At 32.3% G+C, this 27,236-nt stretch overlaps 1 protein-coding gene across 5 annotated transcripts; it reads right to left on the bottom strand.

The window, feature by feature from the left end:
• IntS12 (integrator complex subunit 12) lies at positions 1–26,562 on the bottom strand. Of its 5 annotated transcripts, none has more exons than XM_076487601.1 (8): positions 26,428–26,562; positions 19,055–19,229; positions 14,415–14,543; positions 13,916–14,115; positions 9,132–9,198; positions 7,624–7,716; positions 1,876–2,007; positions 1–736 (listed from the first exon to the last, which is right to left on the bottom strand). In XM_076487601.1, exons 2-8 carry the CDS (start codon positions 19,217–19,219, stop codon positions 164–166), a joined length of 1,359 nt encoding a protein of 452 aa, XP_076343716.1. In that variant the 5' UTR covers positions 19,220–19,229; positions 26,428–26,562; the 3' UTR covers positions 1–163. The 5 variants fall into 5 exon arrangements, with proteins under 5 accessions (XP_076343716.1, XP_076343717.1, XP_076343715.1 ...); XM_076487602.1 differs by having other exon boundaries at positions 26,261–26,444; XM_076487600.1 differs by lacking the exon at positions 26,428–26,562 and adding an exon at positions 25,681–25,932.
• Positions 26,563–27,236: the final 674 nt, after the last annotated feature.

Raw genomic sequence — 27,236 nt, 5'->3', positions numbered from 1 at the left:
TTTCTAAAGTGTACTAGATGGTAATTTTATTTTGAGGTATATTTTACACAGTATGAATATTTTAGACATTGTAAGAAACAACTGGTTCTTAAAAGAATCACAGGGGCTCTAACTAAACATTGAAGTACACATAAACAGATTCTGAAGATGAGAAAGCAGCTATCTATTTAGTGGACAATCTTCTTTTTTCTTGCATTTTTGCTGCAGCTTTCTTTTTCATAATTTGCAGTCTCTTATCAGCAGACATCAGTGAACTAGAACTAACTGGTTTGGCTCCTCCTATGTTTGAGGAATTACTTCCATTACTACTGGTGGCTGGATTGGAGTTTCTAGTTACTAAGGAAGAGCTCACTGCATTTAATAAACCACCCCCAGTTTTATTTCCTCCTGAAACAGTTACTCCTATAGAACTTGAATTTACAGAAATCTTAGATCCTGCCAGAGTAGTTGCCTGAGAACCCACGGAGACTGAGCTACTGGTGGGAGTCACTTTAGTCTGAGCACCACACGAAACCAAACCCTTCGAACTGGGTGCAATGCTGGTAAAAGATGGTTTGGTCACCACTGGGGTGGAAGGTCCAGGGGTTCTGTTAGTTGAGAAAATAAGTTTAGAAGGAAAGCTAGAAGAAGGTGAAGAGCTAACTGCTGGTCGAGCATTAAGGTTTGCAGCTAATCCAGCCAAACCTACAGGTTTGTTAGTGGTTACAGTTGTAACACTGGTCTGAGTCAAAGGTACCTAAAAACAAGAAACAAGAACTAGGTTGTAACATTTCAAGCAAAAATTTGTTATAAATGAAACAAAGTGTAACAAAAATTAGGACACTCATTTGACACAATACTGCTACTAAAGGTGGTGTTCATAAAGACATGCTTAAATACTAGTTGACTTAAATATCCAGTTTTATGAATATCTGGCCTGTAGACACAAAAATACATGTTATACATTTGTTGTTGCAGTTTCTAAAGATAAGTTACTTCAAAATTCAGAGTAAAATATCTCTTCAGATTGATAACATCTGTTATGTGATCATAACTCTAGAATAACCCAGGATGTTTGTAGCACATGATCACAACTCTAAAGTCACACAAGATGTCTGTATCGTTGATCATAACTCTAAAACCACACCAAATGTCTGTATTGCTGATCATAACACTAAAACCACACCAGATGTCTGTATCACTGAACAAAACTCTAGAACCACAAGAGATGTGTGAATCATTGATCATAACTCTGGAATCCCCCCAGATGTCTGTAGCACATGATCATAACTCTAAAACCATACCAGATGTCTGAATAGCCGATCATAACTCTAAAACCACAACAGATGTCTGTATCATTTATCATAACTCTAGAACCACACCAGATGTCTGTATTACATGATCATAACAATAGAACCACACCAGATGTCTGTATTACATGATCATAACTATAGAACCACACCAGATGTCTGTATTACATGATCATAACAATAGAACCACACCAGATGTCTGTATTATTGATCATAATTCTACGACCACACACTAATATGTTTGGGAGGTAACTAAACCCTTCTGAGTTCTGAAGGAAACTCAACCCTCCTGTATTACAGAATACAGTTATAACCAAAAAATTAATTGCTAAATAGTGAAGTGTATATTACAATCATGTACTGTGAAGTACAGTTATTAATGGTTTACTGAAGAAAACATGGTAGTGTCTTTTCCTTTAAACAAATACCAGATAATTCAACTAAAACCAAGACAGACAGACATACAAAAATGTGGTAAAAGAAATTACAGCATTTGTGATTTACAGTGGACAATATTTAACATTTATCTGTAAAAACTCAGAATACTTAACATACAAGATTTACAAGCACTTTCTCTTGAACGTACCTTAATCTCAGAACGTTTAAATGGTTGCAGTGTTGTAGTCCCGAGTGTATCGCCTTTATTTTTAAAACTGGGTGTAGCATCTTTACTGGTTCCTGTGATTACAGGCTTATTGGACTTCTTAGATTTGATGGTCTGAGAAAATAATAACAGATTCTAACACATAGTGAACAGTACAATACATACAAATATCACTACTGTTGTATACAATAAAGACAAAATACATACAAATATCACTTACTGTTGTACAGAACAACAGTAAAATACATACAAATATCACTACTGTTGCATAGTACAACAGTAAAATATATACAAATATCAATACTGCTGTAAAGAACAATAGTAAAATACAAATATTGCTATTGTTGTATGGAACCATAATAAAATACATACAAATATCACTATTTTATATAGAACAATAAAAATACACACAGAAATCATTATTGTTGTATAGAAAAATAAAAAATACATACAAATATTACTATTGCTGTATAGAACAACAGTAAAATACATACAGATATCACTACTGTTGTAGAGAACAATAGTAAAATATATAAATATATCACTATTCTTGTTAAGAACATGAATAAAATACATAAATATCTCTACTGTTATATAGAACAATAGTAAAATACATACAAATATCACTATAGTTGTACAGAATAATAGTAAAATACATACACTATTGTTGTACAGAAGAATAGTAAAATTCATACAAATATCACTACTGTTGTATAGAATAATAGTAGAATACATACAGATATCACTATTCTTGTAAAGAACACGTGTAAAATACATAGAAATATCACTACTGTTGTACAATACAATAGTAAGCTATATATAAATATCATTACTGCTGTATAGAACAATAGTAAAATACAAATATCATGATTGTTGTATAGAAAATTAGTAAAATACATACAAATATCACTATTGCTGTATAGAACAACAGTAAAATACACATAAATATCACTATAGTTGTATAGAACAATCGTAAAATACATACAAATGTCACTATAGTTGTATAGAACAATCGTAAAATACATACAAATGTCACTATAGTTGTATAGAACAATAGTAAAATATCTATAAATATCACTTTAGTTGTATAGAACAATCGTAAAATACATACAAATATCACTACTGTTGTACAGAACAATAGTAAAATGCATACAAATATCACTACAGTTGTACAGAACAATAGTAATATACATACATATCACTACTGTTGTACAGAACAATAGTAAAATGCATACAAATATCACTACAGTTGTATAGAACAATAGTAATATATATACATATCACTACAGTTGTATAGAACAATAGTAATACACATACAAACATCACTATTGTTGTATAGTAGAATAGTAAAATTCATACAAATATCACTATTGTTGTAAAGAAGAATAGTAAAATACATACAAATATCATTATTGCTGTACAGAACAATAATAAAATACAAATGTCACTGTTGTTGAATAGAACAACAGTAAAATACAAATATCACTACTGTTGTATAGAACAATAGTAAAATACATACAAATATCATTATTGCTGTATAGAAAAATAATAAAATACAAATATCACTACTGATGAAACTTTGTAGAATGGATGGCAACTGCCTGTTGTGGAGACACAAGTGTAGAGGATGATGTTTTGAAAATCTTCAGGCCTTTTGTCTTCAAGTCAATGTGTGTGTAGGTGCTGATGGTCTTTTATAATGTCCTGGTGGACTGTGGAGAGTGTGTTGTGATAGGCTGGATTATCACTGTTTCTGATTGGAGGAGAGATTTCCTGTAGATTCAACCAATGGCAGCCACAGGTTACTTATCTCTAATCTGGAATCTCTGTTAAGTGAAGGTTTAATAGTGTTAATAAAAAAATGATTCTTTGATTTTTCTTGTCTTCCAGAATTTGTCTGTGTCAATGATTCTAGTTTTCTTCCAGTTTATTGTGTGTCCAGGACACTATAAAAGACTGTCAGCACCTACACACACACATTGACTTGAAGACGAAAGGCAGAATACTTTTGAAACATTGTCCTCAACACTTGTGTCTCCACAACAGGCAGTTGCTGTCCATCCTAAACAATCTATCAAAGAATATCACTACTGTTATATAGAACAACAGTAAAATACATACAAATATCACTATTGTTGTATAGAAGAATAGTAAAAGACATACAATTACACTACTGCAGTATAGAACAACACTAAAATATATACAAATATCATTACTGTGGTATAGAACAATAGTAAAATACATACAAATGTCACTATTGTTGTATAGTAGAACATATACAAATATCACTACTATTGTATAGAACATGAGTAAAATACATACAAATATCACTACTTATGTATAGAATAGCAGTAAAATATATACAGGTACGTGGTATGTAGAACTGATTCTTTACATGACATATTCAACCCTACAGGTACGTGGTACATTGAACTGATTCTTTACATGACATATCCAACCATACAGGTACGTGGTACTTTGAACTGATTCTTTATATTTTGTATCCAACTCTACAGGTACATGGTAAATTGAACTGATTCTTTACATGAAATATCCAACCCTACAGGTACGTGGTACTTTGAACTGATTCTTTATATTTTGTATCCAACTCTACAGGTACATGGTAAATTGAACTGATTCTTTACATGAAATATCCAACCCTACAGGTACGTGGTACTTTGAACTGATTCTTTATATTTTGTATCCAACTCTACAGGTACATGGTAAATTGAACTGATTCTTTACATGAAATATCCAACCCTACAGGTACGTGGTACTTTGAACTGATTCTTTATATTTTGTATCCAACTCTACAGGCACATGGTAAATTGAACTGATTCTTTACATGACATATCCAACCCTACAGGTACATGGTAAATTGAACTGATTCTTTACATGACATATCCAACCCTACAGGTACATGGTAAATTGAACTGATTCTTCACATGACATATCCAACCCTACAAGTACGTGGTGCCGTACAGTGCAAAATTGTTAGGACAAGAGAATATTTCATAATTCTTTCCATTATATAAGCTAATTCTTCCATGTCATTACAGAATGAAAATTTCAACACTATGGTAACACTCCTATAATCCATGTTGACAGGTAAATGAGTCAGGGTGAGAATACTTATCATACTTTATAATTCCCATATATTTGTACAAAGGGCATGGCATAAGGATCATGCTTGAATGAGCATACAGATCGAATTTAGGTCTGAAATAACTATCATGGTACCCCATGTAGTGTCTTAACTATACATACAGAAGAGAAGCATAAGGTACTTGTATATGCTAGAAGAAATCAATTACACAATGTAGCACAAAATTTGTTCCTGGATAGTATGTGTTATTTCTTAATTGCTTATGTTGTAATAGTAGAGAAAATGGCCATTATCTCCTTCAAACTTTGCTTTTGTGACCTGCATAATGAAATTTAGAAATTAACCTATTTTCTATGTAAAAATGAACAAATTTGCACATTTTCATTTACATAAGGTCTGAATAAAACAACATACGAATCAAGACTAACATGTATTTATAGTAAAATTATACAAAAATGTTTAGAGTGAGTAGTTTTTCGAGATTTGCGACTGTAATGTAAATCACTTTCACATATCAGTCCCCAAATATAGTCTTACATCATGTTTTTGTTATACGCTCCATCATGTTTTTGTTATACATTCCCAAGTAACAAAAGCAAAGTTTGAAGAGAAGAATAGGTCTTTTCCATTTACTTTAGGCATAAGCAATTGGGAAATAACACTTTATGCCCAGGAACAAAAAAAAAGTAAAAATTTTGTAACATAGTGTTATTAACACCCCACAAATAAACCTTGAGAAAAACAACGTTTAACAATATGTTTTGCTGTCATGCTACAGCCCAAAAGGCATAGAGAATTGTCAGAAGAGCAAAGAGTTTGAGTAAAAGATTTAGGTGATGCTGGTTGGATACACTATTAAGTTGCTGCAGATTTGATGCTTCCAAAATGATGTCAAGTATACTCTGGATCATAAGGCCATGATAGGCAAACATGGAAATAAGAAAGGAAAAGGCAGAAAATCTAAATTCAATGATACTGATGACAAGTATCTTTGTTTATGCAGTTTGCAGGACAGAAGGAAAACTGCCACTGATCTCAAGCATGAGATAAACAATCATGTACCAAATGACAGAAAAGTGTCCAGATCTACAGTATCAAGAAGACTCAGAGAGAATGAATATTTAATTGTATAGCAGTTAAAAACCTTTACATCGATCTCCAAATATTGTCAAGAAATTGAAATTTGATGAAAATGAAAAAGTTGGAACTGTTGACAATTTGAAAAAAGTGTTATAAACTGATGAGTCCAAGTTTGAAATATGTGATTCAAGGCACAGGTTGTATGTCCAGCTGAAGAAAGGTCAAAGATACTTACCTCAATGTAGAGTACCTGCCATAAAGAATGGGAGATGAAGTGTGAAGTTTTGTGGGTGTTATTCTGCTGAGACAACAGGAGATATTTACAAAATAGATGGAACAATGGACCAGTGAAAGTACCATCAGATACTGATCTGTTATGGAAAACCCAGTGGTTTATATATTATTGATAAAGGATTCTACTACCAAGAAGATAATTACCTCAAATACTCATTTAACCTATACAGAAATTGCTTAGCTAAGAAGGAAGTTGCTGGAGCCATTCAAATGATGTAATGATCTACACAGAGCCCTGATCTCAACCCAATTGAGAAGATCTGTGATTTGATAGCTCAAAAACTGCACAAATCAAAAGTTACTTCCAAAGAAACTTTATAAAGTGTATTAGAGATATTTGGAGTAAAACACCAAAGATCACTTTGATTAAATATGTTGCAACAAGACTGTCTACAGTTATTAAAACAAAAGGGGGACATAAAGTATTAACTGTTAGCTGAACACAAGTACTTCAACCAAGTTTCTGTTGTACTAAATATGAAGATTAATGAAATTGTGATGTTTCACCTCTGATTCACCTTCAAAGATTCTTTTAATGTAGTCTGAGACTTTTTGTCTTTGTCTGAACACTTTCACACAGTACTTTAAAACAAGTGTTTAAACCTTTCAGAAACAAATAACATTTATTAAATACATGCAACATTTCACTTGGTTTTTCAGTATTAAAACCAAACCCTAACAGCATAATCTAGTCACATATTTTTTCAGAATTTTTTTTACAGCATATTTTCTAAACAAATTTGTACACAATTATGTGATATTCATAACTTAATACTAGAAATAAATATAAAACATGAAAATTAAATCTCTATTACTGGAATGTTAGCCATGAAAAACGTTTTACAAATGTGTACTTTCATACGTGAAGTAGTATAGAAACAGAATATCTCAGACAAACAATCACTCTGAATAGTTTACACGTTACTTTCACAAAACTTAAAGTTTCATGATCTAGAATTGCACTGAAAGATAAAATAAATGAATAAAACATATTTTGAAACAAAGGTTTATATATATATCTTATTGTTATAATTTACAGTCTCATTTAACATTTTTCTTTAACTGTTTCAAAGCAACATAAGTCACATTACTAACAGATGTTTATGCCTGACAATCAACTTCACACAAAACTGTTTTGAATATTTATCACCTCAGTGTTTTGGCTTCCTCAAACCAACTTCCTAAAATAATCAAAATAATAAACTTGGTCCTAAGTTACCAGAACTCATGGTAAATCTCAAGTATCATACCATTTTCTTCATGGTCTTGGTACACCGAGTACAATACCAGACACGACGAGGATCATTCATGTCAAAGTCTGTAACAGATGGCCGATGACACTCCTGATAAAACAAGTAAAGAGAATCAGAAAATAAACATAAGTGAAATAAATCACATTTATAATGGGCTTCCATAAACAAATTATTATAACCTTCTTTAACTTGAAGGTTTTACTTTATACTAAATAAATTCTAAGGAAAACCATCAAATAGAAAATCTATAAGGCATTTGACAGTTCTGCAAAAGTACTCTCATAAGCAAAGGAAAATGTTTTACTTGGTTGTGCGTATGATATATTTGTAAAATGTGTCTGTGCATAAAGATTGGGCCATAAAGTGCACTTCAAACTTTAAAAATAATAGAAAGACATTACATCTCTGAAAAACTGTGAAAGTGTTATGAAAATAAATAATATAACATCAACTTTTACAAACAATAATGTCATAAGACTTGGTCACTTTGCCAATAATGATTTAGTAATATCAACTTTTACAAACAGTAATGTCATAAAACTTGGTCGCTTTACCAATAATGATTTAGTTATATCAACTTTTACTAACAATAATGTCATAAGACTTGGTTGCTTTACCAATAATGATTTAGTAATATCAACTTTTACAAACAATAATGTCATAAGACTTGGTCACTTTACCAATAATGATTTAGTAATATCAACTTTTACAAACAATAATGTCATAAGACTTGGTCACTTTACCAATAATGATTTAGTAATATCAACTTTTACTAACAATAATGTAATAAAACTCGGTCACTTTATCAATAATTATTCAGGATTGAACAACTAGATCCAATATTATAATGAAAGTAATTTACTATACTTTGAACAGGATATTTTTTATATAGAATAGCTACATCCACAGAGAAAAGGTTTCCACCCAGAAATAAAAATATAAGGTTTTCATATATCTACACTTTTGGAGTACAGTGTTACTTGCAAACTACAAATCAGTTTATAGATCAGTTATATGAACTCTCCATCTACTAAACGTTGTAATATTTTTGAAAACAATAGCAACATGTATTCAACTCTAATGATTTTCAGAGAGTGAAGTAGATAATAAATAATGTACACGAAAAATATGTAATTATGATTTTTTTTCTTCTAAGAAACTTAATTACCTTTGAGTATTTGTGTAAGATGTTATGACATGTATTATACTAAAACATGTCACTGCCATCTTAAAATACAAAGCGTACAACATGAACTCACCTAAGTAATTTTTAGTCACAGTATTAAGGAAAAATACACATTATTTAACTACAATCTCCTATACCACACTTTACTTCCATGATGAATCCTCAATGTGTATGTGCTTTTAAAGTCTGAGGTTTGTTATTACATATTTACAGTTGAAACAAAGTGCAATTTGGCCTGTTGTAGTGCAGCAAAAATGAATCAATTTCATGATGGAAAGAAGAGCTATGTAACACAGTAAAAGAATGTCTACAGTCTTACCTGATGATATAAACTGTGACATTCCTGACATTCAACCAACTGGTTCCCTGGTGACACATCTATCTGTCTATAAAACAAACTTGTATTAACATAGGTGCTACATGGCTAAATACAGTAAAAATAACCAATGGTATCAATATAGGTGCTACATGGCTAAATATTACAAAAGTCACACATAGTATTAATATAGGTGACACGATAATTTTTATCTTAAGTACACACATATAGCCAAATGTAACAATACAAATGTTATCTGTAAAACATCACCTTACTGAATATCTAGGGAAGTGCTACAACACTATACTTGTCAAAATTATTTAATTCTAATTCTTGAAAGAATACTAGAGATGAAGAAAATGGTTGTTTAGTAATATCTTTAAGAATTTTATTTTAATAAATCAAAATTTTAGTGCAAAGTTATAAATTGTCTTTCTGCAATCTTGTCCACAATGTTAATCAAACCCAAGACTTTAGTACAATTCCCAAGACCCACTGGAGGACACCAAATAAGTAAATTCTCAGAATAAATAATAAACACTAGAAGTGATTCAACCCCCATTCTTTGTTGTCATATTAGAAACCTTGATACTGTTTAAACATTCTTGCTACTTGGTGTACCATTTTCACATGAATTAATCATATCTTGACCTGGGCAATTAGAGGAATTTGTTAATTAATTACTCTCACATGAGAAACAAAACAAAAATTAGTATTCTCATGAGATAGCTAAAAAACAATTTACAGTGATAAAAGTTAGTGGGCATAGCATTGTGTACCTTTCTTCTAAACAAGACAGCACCATAATGGGAATATTTCAATTATTTAGATAATTGAAACAATTAAAAAACAGTAGTAGCTGGACCTGGACAAACCTACGAAATAAAAAGAACTGAAAAGAATTAATGAAAACAAAAAACACAAAACAATTATAAGAGTTAAAAAACGTCATAATATAATCAATAATTTTCATTTACTTTTTCCTAAAGTTATAATTTTCCTGTACTAAAAATGTATCTCACAAGATTAGCTTTTTCCTAAAGTTATAATTTTCCTATAGTAAAAATGTATCTCACAAGATTAGCTTTTCCCATTCTGTGCTACCTTCTTTAGGCAAACAAAGATTCCAATATGTCTTTTATGTAAATCATCTTGCCACCAACAGAAGAGCACCACCATCAGGCGATGCACATGACTGCCTCTATGAAACAGTACCAAACCACCACTTTCAACGATTGTGGGGAGGAGGATTGGAAATCAGGGGAAGGAAGTACCAATCAGGAATATATTTCCAGCTTATCAAAATTATCACTTCTGATACAGTACTTCCTCTCATAAGATTAGCTAAAATCCAACATTGAAAAAGAGGATGGAATGGTGTGAGAGAGGAACAGATCAGATGACTGGAGAAGGAGCACCACACTACTTCTGAACCAAGAATCTCCATGCCATGAGTAGCTAGAAACAAACATGGCAGAAAGGGATCACATCTGAAAAGAGGAGGATAAGTCAGGAAAGTGATCCTAACTGGATAAATTTGGAAACTCAATCCCACAGAAGTGGGTAATTGAGGATGTGTCCCATGGTGTAGAATGGCTAGAGCACAGAGAACTGTACACAATAGGCATGTACATCCAAAACCTCCTTGACAGGTTCCAACATCCACATGAAAGTAGGACAAGGATGATACCAGCTTCACCTCAAGCTCTAAAACATTGGATGTGAGGAAAACACAGAAGTGGCATTGAATCAAAAATCCAAGAATGTGTCATGTGGTATCCGAGGCTCTTGCATGCAGTCAATTCCTGTGACCGTGAGACTGGTCTAAAACATCTGAAGGTCAATAACATTCCCCCTCAAGAGAGAAAGAGGGAGTTCTCATAACACGAATATCCCAAGTATACTCTGTGTGATCCACTGCATGAAAGGAAAAAAGATGGACAACCACAAACCTATGAATGTGTGTGGACTTGAGTTGATTGGTTCACTCGATATCTAAAGCCATCCTGCAGGGTACTAACATCCATGTGGAAGCAAGATGAGGGCACTCAATTGAAGGGGTGAACTGCATTGAGATGTTTCACCCAGTTGTATGAGTAATTTAATCCAGAGGATGATATGCCTTCTACACCTGCAAAACACTACCACCATACTGAAAACTGAATGGTTATAGCCATCAATGTGTAACCCAACTAGCAGGATGCCTCCATGGTCAACCAACCTCACTAGCTTGGAATTGGTAGTGGTAAGGATGCTCATATACCACAGGAATTGAAGAGTCAAGACTCTAGAGGAATGGCTACATCTGAGACAATGAAATGGGTGATCATGAAACCCCAGTTTGAAAAGCAGACCATACCAATTTATTTAACTGAAGCATGGCAGGGATGTGCAGCTATTCCCTTCTGCTTTATCCATTCCATCCATGGGTGGTAAGGTATGGGATGGGCCTATTTCTTAAGCAAACAATACAAAGCTATTGACTATCCAGCAATTCATGAAATGCTCTATCTTGAAGGTAAGCATGTGGAGCCATGGAAAGAGTGTGCATATCAAAATGATGTACAGAGCAGACTTGTACATGTAAATAATACCTTGTCAGGCAATACTTACCACAGACTTGGACCCAAGAAAAGAAATTGGAAAAAGGGCTCCTGAAAGAAAAGAAAGCCTTAGTGTCATAGCCACACTAGAGTCTGAAGTACAGCTGCAGATGATAAGTGATATACCAAAGAAGCAAAAACTTGGTTGTGATGAAAGTAATGGAAAATGAATATCAGGGGGTTGGTACACATGTCTCATTGCAGAATGTCCTCCAAAGGCTGAGAAACATGAGAAGCAAGGGAAAAGGTTAGGTGAGAGTTTTGATGGAAGGTAACACAGAACAAAGTATGTTGGGAAGGGAAGAAAGGAGAATAAGCCAACTGGATTAAATGATGAATCAAACTGGTAGAGATAAAGGAAGAAAGATCCCCAGAGGAAGAGGTTGCCACAAGATAGAGACTCCAACGATTATGGAATTGTGTCACACATGAAACATCTCAAAAATGGAGCCATTTGAGGGTCCAGTATATAAGAAGCCAGGGCTGTTATGATATAGCATCACAACCCAAAAGGTCCCAACAACAACTAAATCTCATTTGCAGGGCCAGAGCCAAAGATGACAGGCAGGCCAACATGGAATTGAAGGAAAGGACATCCTCAGAAAACCCCTCAGGGTTCTTCTCAAGAGCCTCAGACAGGACATGGATCAAGGAGAAGTGCTGCTTAAAGTCTTCTGGGCAAGACAAAGACATGAATATTAGGCACTGGTAAAATGAATGAGGAAATACAGTCCTGTCCCCAGATAGGCAAAACTAAACCCAACAATTGTTGATTCAGATATAGACAGTTTGCCCTATGATAAGAGAGGGCAGATTAATTCAAAGCCCACAGAGAACAAGGCATACCAAAGTCATCATTTAACTATGAGACAAAATACTTGGAGGGCAGGGAAAACTAAATAGAGGAAGAAAACAAATGATCAAAATCTTCACCAGCCTGGCCAGGCACAGAAGGAAGAGGGCCAACAGGTTGTCCTATATAATTCTCAATCTCCTTGAGTATAAAGGTCGATAAATCTTCTGACAGGTTGCCTGCACCTGTAGCTTGAATTATGGCATCAGACAAATGAGACTCATTCAAAGAAGTAACATTCACCTCAGATTATTCCAGTTCTGTTACAGATTTGTTTATAAGATCCTATAATTAGTCACCATATAGGTAGCAAATACAAGTGTAGTATGATAAGCTATCACAGGAACCATTAATGTCAAGTGACTAAAGTACTTATAACTTTATCATATCAATCAATGTTGGCAGAGCTGGACAACTGCTACATCTAAAGCTTTACAATATCATTAAATGTTGGCAGCACCAAACAGATGTTACATCTAAAGTTTTACAATATCATTCAATGTTGGCAGCACTGGACAGCTGTTACATCTAAAGCTTTACAATATCATTCAATGTTGGCAGCACTGAACAGCTGTTACATCTAAAGCTTTACAATATCATTCAATGTTGGCAGCACTGAACAGCTGTTACATCTAAAGCTTTACAATATCATTCAATGTTGGCAGCACTGGACAGCTATTACATCTAAAGCTTTACAATATCATTCAATGTTGGCAACACTGGACAGCTATTACATCTAAAGCTTTACAATATTATTCAATGTTGGCAACACTGGACAGCTATTACATCTAAAGCTTTACAATATTATTCAATGTTGGCAACACTGGACAGCTATTACATCTAAAGCTTTACAATATTATTCAATGTTGGCAGCACTGTAGTATGATAAATGTTACAGGAATCATTAACGTCAGGTGACTAAAATACTTACAACTTTAACATATCAATCAATGTTGACAGAGTTATACAACTGCTACATCTAAAGCTTTACAATATCATTCATTGTTGGCAGCATTAGATGGCTAGTAAGTTAAAGCTTTAACATATCAATCAATGTTGGCAGAGCTGGACAGTTAGTACACCTAAAAATTTAACATATCAATTTTGGCAGCACTGGGTGGTTAATACAGCTTTCTAAAGCAACTAATCTGTGTTTGGCAGCATGTTTTCTAATGAGTTTTTCTTCTGTTTTATACCACTTTTAAACTCATTCACATATTAAAAGAAACCCAATATTAGAAAATATCATAAAAAAACAAAGTTAATAAAACTCTGTGATGCTACATTCATAGCTCTTCAAGGCCAACTGTACAGCTAAAATTTGTTCCTACTTGCAAACAACACAAGCAAGTCCCATTTCTAAAGCGAAGTCATCAGCATCTGTGTTTCCTTCACTGCTGTCTGACTCATCCGTCTTTCTGCTTCCTGACTCTTCAGTTTTCACAGACTGTGGACTAGGTGTTGCTGAGTGAGGGGACTCCACTCGAGCTCTTTTGTTCTCCAAAGTAAAGTCCTGGATCTCTAGTCTTGGCTATCAGTGAGAAACATGACAATACCAAGAAATTACATTCACATGTTCTAATATATATATATATATATATGTTAAAGAATAACAAATCAAAATTTATTTTAAAAATTAAATAAAAACTAATATAATACCACTTAATGATGCAAACCAGTAAAACCTACTGGTGATGTGGTACAATGTACTAGTTCATCACTCATATAACTTCAAGCCACACATAAGATTCACACTTCATCATTCAGTCTCTGAAATATTTTATAGTTTTCATCACGTATTTTTTACACTTCCAAACTGAAGAAACCAACCTTCTCAAATGTTCTCTTCTCACCCTCCCTTCTCCTAGATTCTTCCGTAACGGGAACCTTCTGGCTAGCCGTCTCAGTCGCATGTTTAGGAGATATTTTCCTCCCAACAGGAGCTTTCAAATTTTCTTCCTGAAAGAAAATATCAGGATAAGCTAATCAAGAGTATGTAGAAATAAGGGAGTTAGGTTGTCATGGAAACATCTCTTACTTTATTTTTACAACAGTTTAATTTCTATACTAAGGAGTTCTTTGGGTCTGGAACAGTGGAACTTTTACACATAGGTTGTTAGTATGTTTCTTTCAGACAGTTCTATTTAGATAGGTCTTCCTAACTGGTTATGTAACACAATCTTAGAAGAGAACTAGGTTGCACATTCTCTGCTAGTAACATAGTGTGACCTTGGTAACAATCTTGGCTATAAATTTCTTCAGCATAGTGTTGTATGGTTTGCTGACTTCCACACATTTGTCTCTATTGAGAGTTAATTTTTGTGTTTGGATAGGAATTCCTGTTTTAGTTTTTCAATGTTTTTTTTTTCCTGTTTAATGACCCTAAGATTTATGTAAAGCACTTTCTTTATTTACATTAATGATAACTTGTGTATTTGTGAAGTCTGTTGATACCTCTAGGATACTTCTAGCTCTACTGAATCGAATTAATTGGTATGTTGAACAACATTTGGCAAATAACCAGTAATTACAGTAAGTATAAGCTAATACATTTGGCTTATCACAGTTTTGATCATACATTGGTATGGATGAGAGTTAACTCAACAGGGATAAATACAGTTTGGATCATACTTTATTATGAATAAGAATTAACTCAACAGGGTTATTACAGTTTGGATTGTACATTAGTATGGATGAAAACTAACTCAACAGGGTTATCACAGTTTGAATCATACTTTATTATGGATAAGAATTAAATCAACAGGGTTATTACAGTTTGGATCATACTTTATTATGGATGAGAACTAACTCAACAGGGTTATCACAGTTTGGATCCTACACTGGTATGGATGAGAGTTAACTCAACAGGGATAAATACAGTTTGGATCATACTTTATTATGGATAAGAATTAACTCAACGGGGTTATTACAGTTTGGATTGTACATTAGTATGGATGAGAACTAACTCAACAGGGTTATCACAGTTTGGATCCTACACTGGTATGTATGAGAGTTAACTCAACAGAGTTAAATACAGTGTGGATCATACATTATTATGGATGAGAACTAACTCAACAAGGTTATCACAGTGTGGATCATACATTATTATGGATGAGAACTAACTCAACAGGGTTATCACTGTTTGGACCATACACTGGTATGGATGAGAACTAACTCTATAGGGTTATCACAGTTTGGATCATACATTGGTATGGATGAGAACTAACTCTATAGGGTTATCACAGTTTGGATCATACATTGGTATGGATGAGAACTAACTCAACAGTGTGACTGAACACAAGAATTTTGGCTCAAAATTAACACCAACAAACTGCTGGTCAGGTTTGGTAGCAAAACTTAGAAAGCACTAAACTTTTATGCTTCACAAGAGTTTGAGATTATTACTATCACTATAATATGTGCATTTTAATCAGTTATGATGGGGCATTCTGAGTACTGAAGACTACTAAACTTCTGCAATTGGTTGTCCCAGCATTTAGCTTGCCAGACTCAAAACGACAAGCCTCTGCAGTGAACAGTTATTTTATAAGGATAAAATCTTTTAACTTATTTTCTCTTGAGAAAAGAAACATAAGAGGAGATGATATTGAAGTTTACAAAACTCTCCAGAAGAGTGACAAGTTCAAAGACAGGACAGGCTTCAGTTATGTTGTTTATCACAAACAAGATCATTAACTTATCGAATGAGCTGCTATTGGCAAGAACAAAGACCAGCTCTTTACAAATGTTTAAAATGGAGATTTGATGATTTCCCAAAAAAACAAATGATGGGCTGGAATTTTTAATTTTGCAACGAAATAACACATGACAACATCCTTGAAGGACCAAATGATTCTCCTCTTGTTACATTATACAATAGAACATGTGGTCCACAATGTCCTAACAGTGAGGAAATTGTTAAACAAACTAAGACTTCAGTGACTTCTCTCCTCAGATGACCACTTGTTTTATACTTATTCTGTTCTAACTGGTTGGATAAATTCCATGACTGTGTATATTATGTGATTTCTCTTATTGCAGTAAAAAGCCAGGTATCATAGGTAGATTATACTAGTGCCATAAGTGTGTGCCATATGCTGTAACTGGTAACTGGTAACTTCAGTAAGGATATAATTCACAAAAATATATTCATATACAATTATATCAGTTGGGATATAATTCAACAAACAAATTATATCCATATATATTGATATCAGTAAGGATATAATTCATAAAACAAATTATATCCACATACACTGCTCGTCCTGGACATTTTTCATTTATAGCCACAGGTTTTGGGGAAAAAGTTAATAGCTAAGCCTAGCACACAATATAAACAAGTAATGAAGAGCTAAAGGTTGTATATATGAAAATAACTGATGGATGGTTTAATAAAAGAATAACAATTTTGTGTTCATTTCGAATTTTAGATCCATTGTTGTCTTTTTTTCCTTCAAAATAAATACTATAATTATATTATTTACATTACTTAAACACATAAGTATCACCTGAAATACAGTTAATTAATAGTTATTGTGTAGTTTATTCTCTTCCTGGATACAATAAATATCAGTTGTAACTTCAGTTTGAAATAAAATAACAATAGGTATGTTATTATTCAAATATGTTTTATATACATCTTTGTTTAAGTCTTTACAGTTCTAATTCAATAGTTTTTCTATCAAATTTTTAAGAACACAAAGAAGACATCTGTAATCTAACAGAATGTGTGGTCAGCTGTCTTTGATTCTGGTGGGAATTCCACTCATAATTACACCAATTATCTCTGGAAAGACTAACATTCCATATTTCTTCATCAGACATAATTCTTTTTTATAGAATATGGACTCTTATTGGCCAGTTATGATAACTAAATTGATGTTATGACCAGCTGAATATATAATCAGTAGCATGTTAACACAATAGATCATAACAACAATAGCTATACTTGTAACTCATGATCCGTGATGACGAGAAAACCCATTTGTAGAGAAAATTATATATTTAAAAACGACTGGTATGGGTAGAAAAGTACTAATAGAAAAGCGAACAACATTTCAACCTTCTTCGATCATCATCAGGTTCACTTCTTTGATCCTATATTAGTGCTTTCTCTACCCATACCAGCCGTTTTTAAATATATAATATAACTGTAACTGTAAAAACAATAATTTGTAACTAACAACAACATGTAACAGTAGGATGATGACATTTTAACTGTTTCCTTGAAGTTAAGCATAAAACTACACAATGGGCTGTCCCTGCTCTGTCCATCATGGGTATCAATCCCCAGTTTCTAACTTTGTTAAGTCAGCAGACACACTGCTATGTTGCTGGAGAGCCACATAAAGTGGCCAATTGTATGGATTACAAGACTAGTGATAAGAGTTGTGAATCAGTAAAATGGTGCATCTGAATTTTTCTAGCTAGATTTCTAAGAATTTTTTCTTTCAAAAATTGCCCCTGTTAGTACAGCTGTAAGTCTACCGATTTACAATGCTAAAATCAGGGGTTCAATTCCTCTCGGTGGGCTCTGCAGACAGCCCAATGTGGCTTTGCTATAAGGAAACACACACACACACACTTTCAAAAATTAATAAACTGCTATTTTTTTTAAATAAATTAGTCATAAAATAATCACAAAAGTTGAGTTGATAACATCAACTAGCAAATTGAATGCTAAATACAGACAAATTATAATTATATAACTTCATTGTACTTAATAACACTAAGTACCTAACAATTCTAGGTTAAATAAACTATTTCTTGTGTAGTTTACATAACAGCTCTCACAAGAAGATAAGTGAAGTAACATATAAATCTGACTTCATCTGTTGATAAATCACAAATAGTTATGATCAGGTCTGATGGTATTCATTTGGATTATCAGAAAATATAACTGCAAAATGTGTAGCATTTCAAAACTAGAGAGAATGTTTGGAAAATAAACATAAAACTCATTACTTTTGTTTGTTTTTATGTTTTGTAATACTTGAAAACCTAAAACATCAGTGGAAGTCTTGTGTGATTAAAGCTTGCAGTGTGAGAATGATTCTTGTAAATATATGAAACTTACTTATTACAATGTTAAAATTAAGAGTATTGATGTTTAAAAAAAGGATAAACTCACTTGTATAAATGACTGCTTGCTGTAAACTCATCTGTCTACATGGCTGCCTGCTGTAAATTCGTCTGTCTACATGGCTGCCTGCTGTAAATTCGTCTGTCTACATGACTGCTTGCTGAAAATCGCCTGTCTAAACTGCTGCTTGCTGTAAAACTCACCTGTCTAAATGGCTGCTTGCTGTAAACTCGCCTATCTAAATGGCTGCTTGCTGTAAACTCGCCTATCTAAATGGCTGTTTGCTGTAAACTCTGCTGTCTAAATGGCTGCTTGCTGTAAACTCGCCTGTCTAAACGGCTGCTTGCTGTAAACTCACCTGTCAAATGGCTGCTTGCTGTAAACTCACCTGTCTAAATGGCTGCTTGCTATCTTTTGAAGTAGTAACGGATAATGGCTTCTGTAAAAGAGCATCATCTAGTAATTGCTTCAGTTGATCTGCAGAATCTTTGGCTTTTGAATGTAATAATCTTAGAGCTTTCACAAATAGTGGATCCATTTCAATGGTGGACATTTTCTGTTTCCTATTGGTAAGAAAACAAGTAGATACTAACAGTTGATTCATCCAAATCATGGATATTTTTAATTTCCTGTGAGTAAAAAACCTAGTGAACAAAAACATATGAACCAACTGAATGGTGGACATTTTTTGTTTCCTTTGGGTAAAAAAACAAACAAATGAAAGCAACTATTTGATCTATATTATTGGCCAAATGTTTTCATTTCCTATAGCTAAAATACCATCTGAATGGTGGAAATGTTTGGTTTCCTGTGGGTAAAAAATCTAATGAACACAAATACTTTATATGGTTTAACAACTAAAAAACACAATATAACTATTTCAATTACGTAAATAGTTGGAATAATGCAACCAACAAACACAACAGAACTATTTCAATTACTTAAATAGTTGGAATAATACAACCAACAAACACAGAACTATTTCAATTACTTAAATAGCTAGAATAATCAAAAATAGTAATAATCAAAAACTCTGATTCTGATTTGTTTTCTTTGTGAGTCATGGTAGTATTTAATTCAGTTAAACTCATATTAATCAAAAATAAAAATGAAAAATCATGATTCAATTTATTCAATTAACAAATAGTTGAAGTATCTGAAAACATTGGTCATCAGTGTTAGATATACACAACTGTTTTAGTTTAAATTTAATGCAAGTGTTATCATTTACATAGTTTAAGTATAGTATAAGTAATAATTTTATTATACTTGGATGTAATGGTTTATTGCAGGTTTATTTACGTAACTTTTAAAATCATACGTTGTGAAGTTCAACTGTTGTGAATTGGCAATTGTATATAATACATCATGCTATTACAACTTTAAGGTTTTATCATTATTTTGATTGAATATATATAATTATGTGTTCAAAATATATAATTAGATATATAAATATAAACTGAGTGTTTGTGAATTTAGCCATATAGACTGTATATTGGCAATTTTAAAGAGAAATTATCCCAGATTATTTAGTAATAACAAAGTAGAGAAGAGTAATTTCTCTTGTGAATTGTGTTGTAAAGTAATTTAACAATCTTATGCAGACTTTGAACAAAAAATACAATTATATACAGCTCTAAATACAACTGTGATAACCAATAGTGTAATGAACATTTGTATATACATTTGCCTTGTTTAAATACATTACTTTAAAACAATTGGATTGTGTACTGCTTGTTTATTGTTCAATTTTATCACCAACAAGTCACTATAAAGAATCTAGCTCATACAACAAACCTGACAGTCAGAAAAAAATAATTTTAATTAACTTATTACTCTTGTGAAAATTGTAATTTAAATTAAATTTTGTTGTGTGTCATAGATTAATGTAATTGGTGATAATAAGTAATCATTAATATTAATTAATTACTCACCTCTTACACTAGCCCACAATTTGTTAATTTTTAGAATTAATGTTATAATTCTCCTCTAGTGAAAATGTATTTCTGTTAAACACTTACCTCATTTCATTAGATTAGCTATTCTCATCCAGTGCTGCTCTCTATATGCTAACTTTTTCTTTATGCATGCCACAAATCTTCTGCTCCCCCCTACTGGGATGGAATGAATTTCAACATGTCTGCCATGCAAATCATCATATGTCACTTCTTCACCAACAGAAGTATGACAAACTCATGTGATGTATGTGACTTCCCCTATATGCTAATCCCTTCACTTAATTGTAAGGCAAGTTAGTTAGTATGTACCTGTATATCTAGGAAAAAGGGGGACCAAATTGGGATGTGAAGTTAGGTCATGTAATAAGAAATAAAAATATAAAACATCACCTACTTGAAAACTAAATTCAAAAAAAGACTGTAAAAGGCCTACTGAATCCTCAGAAGGGGCATGGAAGGCACGGCAAACTTAGGATATGCAAGTAGGCAATCAAAGTCCTTATGAACCTAAACAATTTCAGTATGTTTGAGAAGTGGGTCAGGTTCTGGAGCTAGAAGTTGACTTAAGTAATGTTCAATGTCCCTGAGAGTAAAGGTTAATAAATATGCTAGGTTGTCCACACCCGAGGCATGGGACATAGCACTAGTTACAGGTGGAACCCCCAAAGTGGTAACATTATTTTAAATGAAAAACCTTTTTCAGTGTAGTAAAGCTGAACATGAAACAAAGAAACGTATCTGAGCACAAGAGCTGTTAAACTAGAATTGATAATTCAGGAGAGGCATATAGAGGAAGTCACATGCATTACATATGTCACACTCCTATTAGAGGAGAATATATTTCCATAAAATGCATATTCTAAGAGAAGAGGAGGAAAGCTTGTGTAAAAACAAATTGCATATGGATGGCAGAACATAAAGGCAATAGTTAAGTACCGTATTGTAATTTAAGCATCCATTTTTCCAAAGTGATATTTGTGTTGGAGCCTCCATTCTTTGACGTCAAAGCAGACTAAGATCTTTCATTTTTTTATGGTAATGTTAAAGATGGGTAAAGCATTCTCTAGAAGATAGCATTGTTAGACAAAGTATTTTCCAGATGGTTTCACTGCTGGACAAACTGTTTTCCACATCATGAAGTTGGTACAAAAATGGGACTACCTCAGTTGGTGCCACATTAAATAATTGTTTAATCACAATTATAGTTTTTAAATTGTCAGGAATCTAGCCAACTAATCAAAGATAACATTTCTAGCCATCCCAACAGTTGATTAATTGAAGTTCTGATTATGCTGATTAAATTAAAATAATCAATCAGACAAAATCAGTGTTTTTGATCATTACTATTTTCCATTATTTTATTAACTGTGTAAGTGCAATTATGATTAAATCAGTTATAAATAGTGAAAATCAGAGTTTACAATTATCACTATATCCAATTACTTTTAATTACCTAAACAATAATAATATTGCTATTATAAACTGTTTTTATGTACAGCAAGGCTATTAATGTTTTCTGTCACTGATTTTGAAATGCTGACTAGAGAAAAGGCTACTGGATGGCAGTACTTTCTACTAAAGCCACATAATTGATTAGTAAAACCATTGATTAATCCATTGGCAAATACCAATAATCACCCTGCTCTGTTTAGACTTGCTGAAACACATTTTAATAGTTTCTAACTATTATGCAATTATGTTAAAAACATGAGAAATATTCATGGTTAAAGTTTTATTAACAGCTGATGAATGCATGTTAAAACACATCAACAATTTATAATTACTTAATAACCAGAAAATTAATTTTACTAAATGGAGAAAAATTATATCCCCTTTCTTCAAAATTACTTACAATCAAGTGTTAGTGTAACATTTAATAGAAAAAATAAATTTATTCTCCAAATCTAAAACTTTTTTCTTTGAGAAATTGAGATTTTTTTTCAGTAGGAACCTACTTGATCTGATGCATAAATCAAGTACTTTACTCTATCCTCCAAGTGATTACTGATTTCCATAACAAAGATATTTGATAAACATTAACCAAGTTAAAAAATACAACTTAAAAGCAGTTGAATTCTACATTGTATGTCTCTATTTTCATAGATAGCTTAGTATACAACCAATGTAATAGCTGAAATGACATTCACTAAAATTTGTAAATGAATATTTTTTTCTTTAAACTAACAAAATGGTTTAATAAATTTTAAAAAAATTTTAACAATAAAGCAACATGTGTTCAACAAACTAAAACCTCTAGCAAAATAAAAAAGTACTAATAGCAGTAAGAAGTTTGTGGCATTTTGGATGCCACATTGTCTAATTTAACAAATTAAAATGTACAGTAGTTAAGTTGTGTCAACAAAACTTGGGTCTAATTTAACAAATTAAAATGTACAAGAGTTAACATGTAACAAAAGAACTTGGGTCTAATTTAACAAATTAAAATGTACAATAGTTAAGATGTATCAATAGAACATGGGTCTAATTTAACAAATTAAAATGTACAAGAGTTAACATGTAACAAAAGAACTTGGGTCTAATTTAACAAATTAAAATGTACAGTAGTTAAGTTGTATCAACAGAACTTGGGTCTAATTTAACAAAGTAAATGTACGATAGTTAAGTTGTATCAACAGAACTTGGGTCTAATTTAACAAAGTAAAATGTACAATAGTTAAGTTGTATCAACAAAACTTGGGTCTAATTTAACAAATTAAAATGTACAAGAGTTAACATGTAACAAAAGAACTTGGGTCTAATTTAACAAACTAAAATGTACAATAGTTAAGATATATCAATAGAACATGGGTCTAATCTAACAAATTAAAATGTACAATAGTTAAGATGTAACAAAAGAATTTGGGTCTAATTTAACAAATTAAAATGTACAATAGTTAAGATGTATCAACAGAACATGACATCTGTAAAAGACAAACACTGGATAGAAGAGTGGTTGGATGGAAGAAAACAGAGGTTTGTTACAAATGAAGTTTAGTCAAACTGGATTCATGCAACAAGTGGGGTACCTCAGGGCTTAGTCTTGGGAGTTTTGCTTTTTTTGATTTACATTAATGACAAAGATGAAGACATGGTCAATAAATTATATAAATATGCTGACAATACTAAAGTTCATGGCTGTGAAGAGGGTGGTATCGAATGTTTTGGTTATTTGAGAGTTGGATGGATAAATCGAAAGTGGTTTTTAATAAAAATAAATACAAGGTTATACATACAGGTTATCATAATTTGAAATATAGCTATAATTTGTATGAAAATAACCTTAACAGTCTCATAAATAAAAGGAATCTTGGTGTAAGAATCAATCAGTCTCTAAAACCATCCAATCAGTTTGTTGCTACTAGTAGTAGGACGAATGGGATTTTAAGTTGTATCTATAGAAATAATGAATACAAGTGTAAAGAGGTTATATATTCATTGTATTGGTCATTGGTTAGTCACATTTAAAATACTGTGTTCAGAGGAGGGTTATCAGAATGATGCTAGGAATGCAAAAGTTGTCATATGGGAATAGATTAATATTTGTTTTCTCTTGAAAAACATTAGAGGGGATCTGATTAGGATGTTCAAAACTGACAAGGGAATTGATAGGGTCGATGCATCATCTTTACAGTATTTAAAAGTGAAAATGACAAGGCTAGGATACACAGATACAAATATTAACAGGAATGGAGGCATCTTCAACTGAGAAAACTTTATGTTTCTAACAGGATGGTCCACCTTCAGACTAGCTTGTCTTCAGATGTGATAGACATAATTAACCTGAGGGAGATTAATGGAAAAGTTGATAAATATTTGAATGTTAAGGTCTGGCGTTGAGTGTGTTAAAAGTTTAATACACTACATGCAATGAATTAGGTAGACCAATGTGTCCCTTGTTGTCCTTAAGTTCTAAGTATGTATGTGTAATGCTCTCTCCAGAAGATGTCAAAGATTGAATTTTTTAACATCTTGTAAGCCTATTATCTATACACGACAAGTTAAATACTGCTTGTATTTCCCTTTGTTATGTAAATAATGGGTTTTTGTTTCTACTCTTATTACAGATATGATAGTGACAATCTAACAATTACGACAAAGTCACTTCATCATTCAAGGGCTGATGAAACTTTTCAAAAATGTTATTAAACTTAAAGGGCACTTTATAAAGAGCATATCATATAAATATCTGTATACACATAAAAATCACAAAAAAATGAAAAAAACCTTATTACCCAAATGCTTTTGAAAGTGCTTGGATTATACAGTTTTTATCATTTAAGACTTGAGTATAAAAACTGTAATATTTAAGTATTTTGAAGTGTGCATTAAAATTACACTAATAAACTAAGATCTACACTAGTATGGAGTAATTTATAAATTAAAAACAATGACAAAAGTTATGTATACAGCTGAATGTGTAAAGGAAGACAGTATCTCTATGTATTATACAACTGATATGGACACAAACTGACGAATGGTTTATGTGTTTATTTTTCTTAATTTTGCACAAAGCTACACGAGGGCTATCTGCACTAGCCGTCCCTAATTTAGCAGTGTAAGACTAGAGGGGAGCCACCTAGTCATCACTGCTACTCTTTTACTAATGAATAGTGGGATTGACCATCACATTATAATGGCTGATAGGGCTAACATGTTTGGTGTATGAGGGATTCAAACCTGTGACCATCAGATTATGAGTTGAGTGCCTCAACCACCTGGCCATGTCAGGCCTGGTAAATATGTACATCCCAGTAATGTGCATGTAGAAAACTTTATAAAGAGTATTTCAGAACATTAGTAATTGTCTGATTAAAAACTTGTCATATTTTCTTAATATGAGGTTACCATAGTAACACTATAAACTATTCACTAGTTAAACAGAATAATTTTGTGATTGATTACATATTATAGTATGTATATTCAACATTTATTTCTAATGTGATAACTACATAATCAATTGATCAATTTAAAGTCCCTAACTTTAAATCATTAATCATTACATTCATTTTGTAACTTCTATAAAAATGGAAGGTTACAGCTGTGAATGCATACATACATATTAACCTTCTGGTATTACACCATGGGTTTTTATCGTTTGGAAAATCACTTTGTGAATTGTATCAAAGTGGTTTTAAAATACAATTGTCAACTTCGTGCTTTAGATGAGAAGTTTTGATAATTACAAAATTAAATCAACACTTCAAGTTGGTGGATATTTAAATACTGAAAGTAAAAGTTTGATCTGCTAACAGTTGGTTCAATTTGTTATACCTCTTGTAATTCGGTGTTAAGTCTAAAGGCTTATCATGTTAAGAACGGGTCTTTTATACACAGATAGCCTATTGTGTAACTTTTGTGCTTGCCAATGAACGATGATGAGTTATATAATACTGAAGTAATATATAGCGCTTCTGTGGTCAACATATCAAACATCTGATGATTCATGTATATGAATAAAACACAGTATTAATGTAACAGTGATTCGAAATATAATTTGATAACCGCAGTTAAATTTCGCAAAATAATAATATACTGCTTTTAAACTTTATTATTAGTGTTAACATTGCCATCAGATGGCATTACTGAACACAGATTATACACTCCACTCCTCTGCATCAGTGAATATGTAAACTCACCTTAATACTTGGAAGTTAAAATACGTTCTTATTTCTCTTTTGGTTTAAGCACTAATAAGAATTATAAAAATAAACAGTTGCTGTAGAATAGCCTAAAAATAAGTAAAGTGAATTTGTAATATATCAATTAAACTTCACAGTATAGTTATACAGTTAATTGCACTTACGTACAACTCCATCGATTAAAGCGCCATCTTTCCAGGCCTAAGTATTATTGATTCTAGAGAAGATCACAATTTGCGAATCTACACATTTCATTAATTAAAACTTTACCGACTTGATGTAAATAGTGAGTTACTAAATATAAGCGACACAGCGTTTAAAAACATGGGCATAAGTTTGTTAAGAGCCAAAATTATTTTTTTAAATAGTAACTTTTATGTTGTCACGGCTTTAGGAAGCCGAAACATGAAAGATATTTTTTCTAATCTATCTTATGTGCAATTTAGAAACAAAGTGTTCATCATTTCATATAATTCTATTTTTCAACAATAATACAACCACTGAACATATGGATTAGTGTTTTAGTGTAACTTCATTTAACGTACTTTTAGAGAATATTATACTTCCACGCAATTTCATGTTGCATTCATTTTCATTTTTATTGTTTGTCAACGAGATATAATTTATATGTTTCTGTAGTACTAGTTCAATAATTGAATTATAGCATTAATAAATTAGAATTTATTTTTATTGTAGGTGTAGAAAGTTGGCAGGTATACTGAAAACTTCAGTTTTATTAAATCTTTAATATAAACGTCAGGCAAACATAGTGTTTGGTTTGTTTTGAATTTCGCACAAAGCTACACGAGGGCTGCCTACGCTAACTGTCCCTAATTTAGCAGTGTAAGACTAGAGGGAAGGCAGGTATTCATCACCATCCACCGCCAACTTTTGCGCTACTCTTTTACCAACGAATAGTGGGCACTATAATGCCCCCACGGTTGAAAGGGCGAGCATGTTTGGTGTGACGGGG

Source organism: Tachypleus tridentatus, chromosome 2, assembly GCF_004210375.1.
Source record: "Tachypleus tridentatus isolate NWPU-2018 chromosome 2, ASM421037v1, whole genome shotgun sequence".
In the NCBI taxonomy this organism is placed as follows: Eukaryota; Metazoa; Arthropoda; class Merostomata; order Xiphosura; family Limulidae; genus Tachypleus; species Tachypleus tridentatus.
This window is presented reverse-complemented; position numbering and strand designations above follow the sequence as displayed.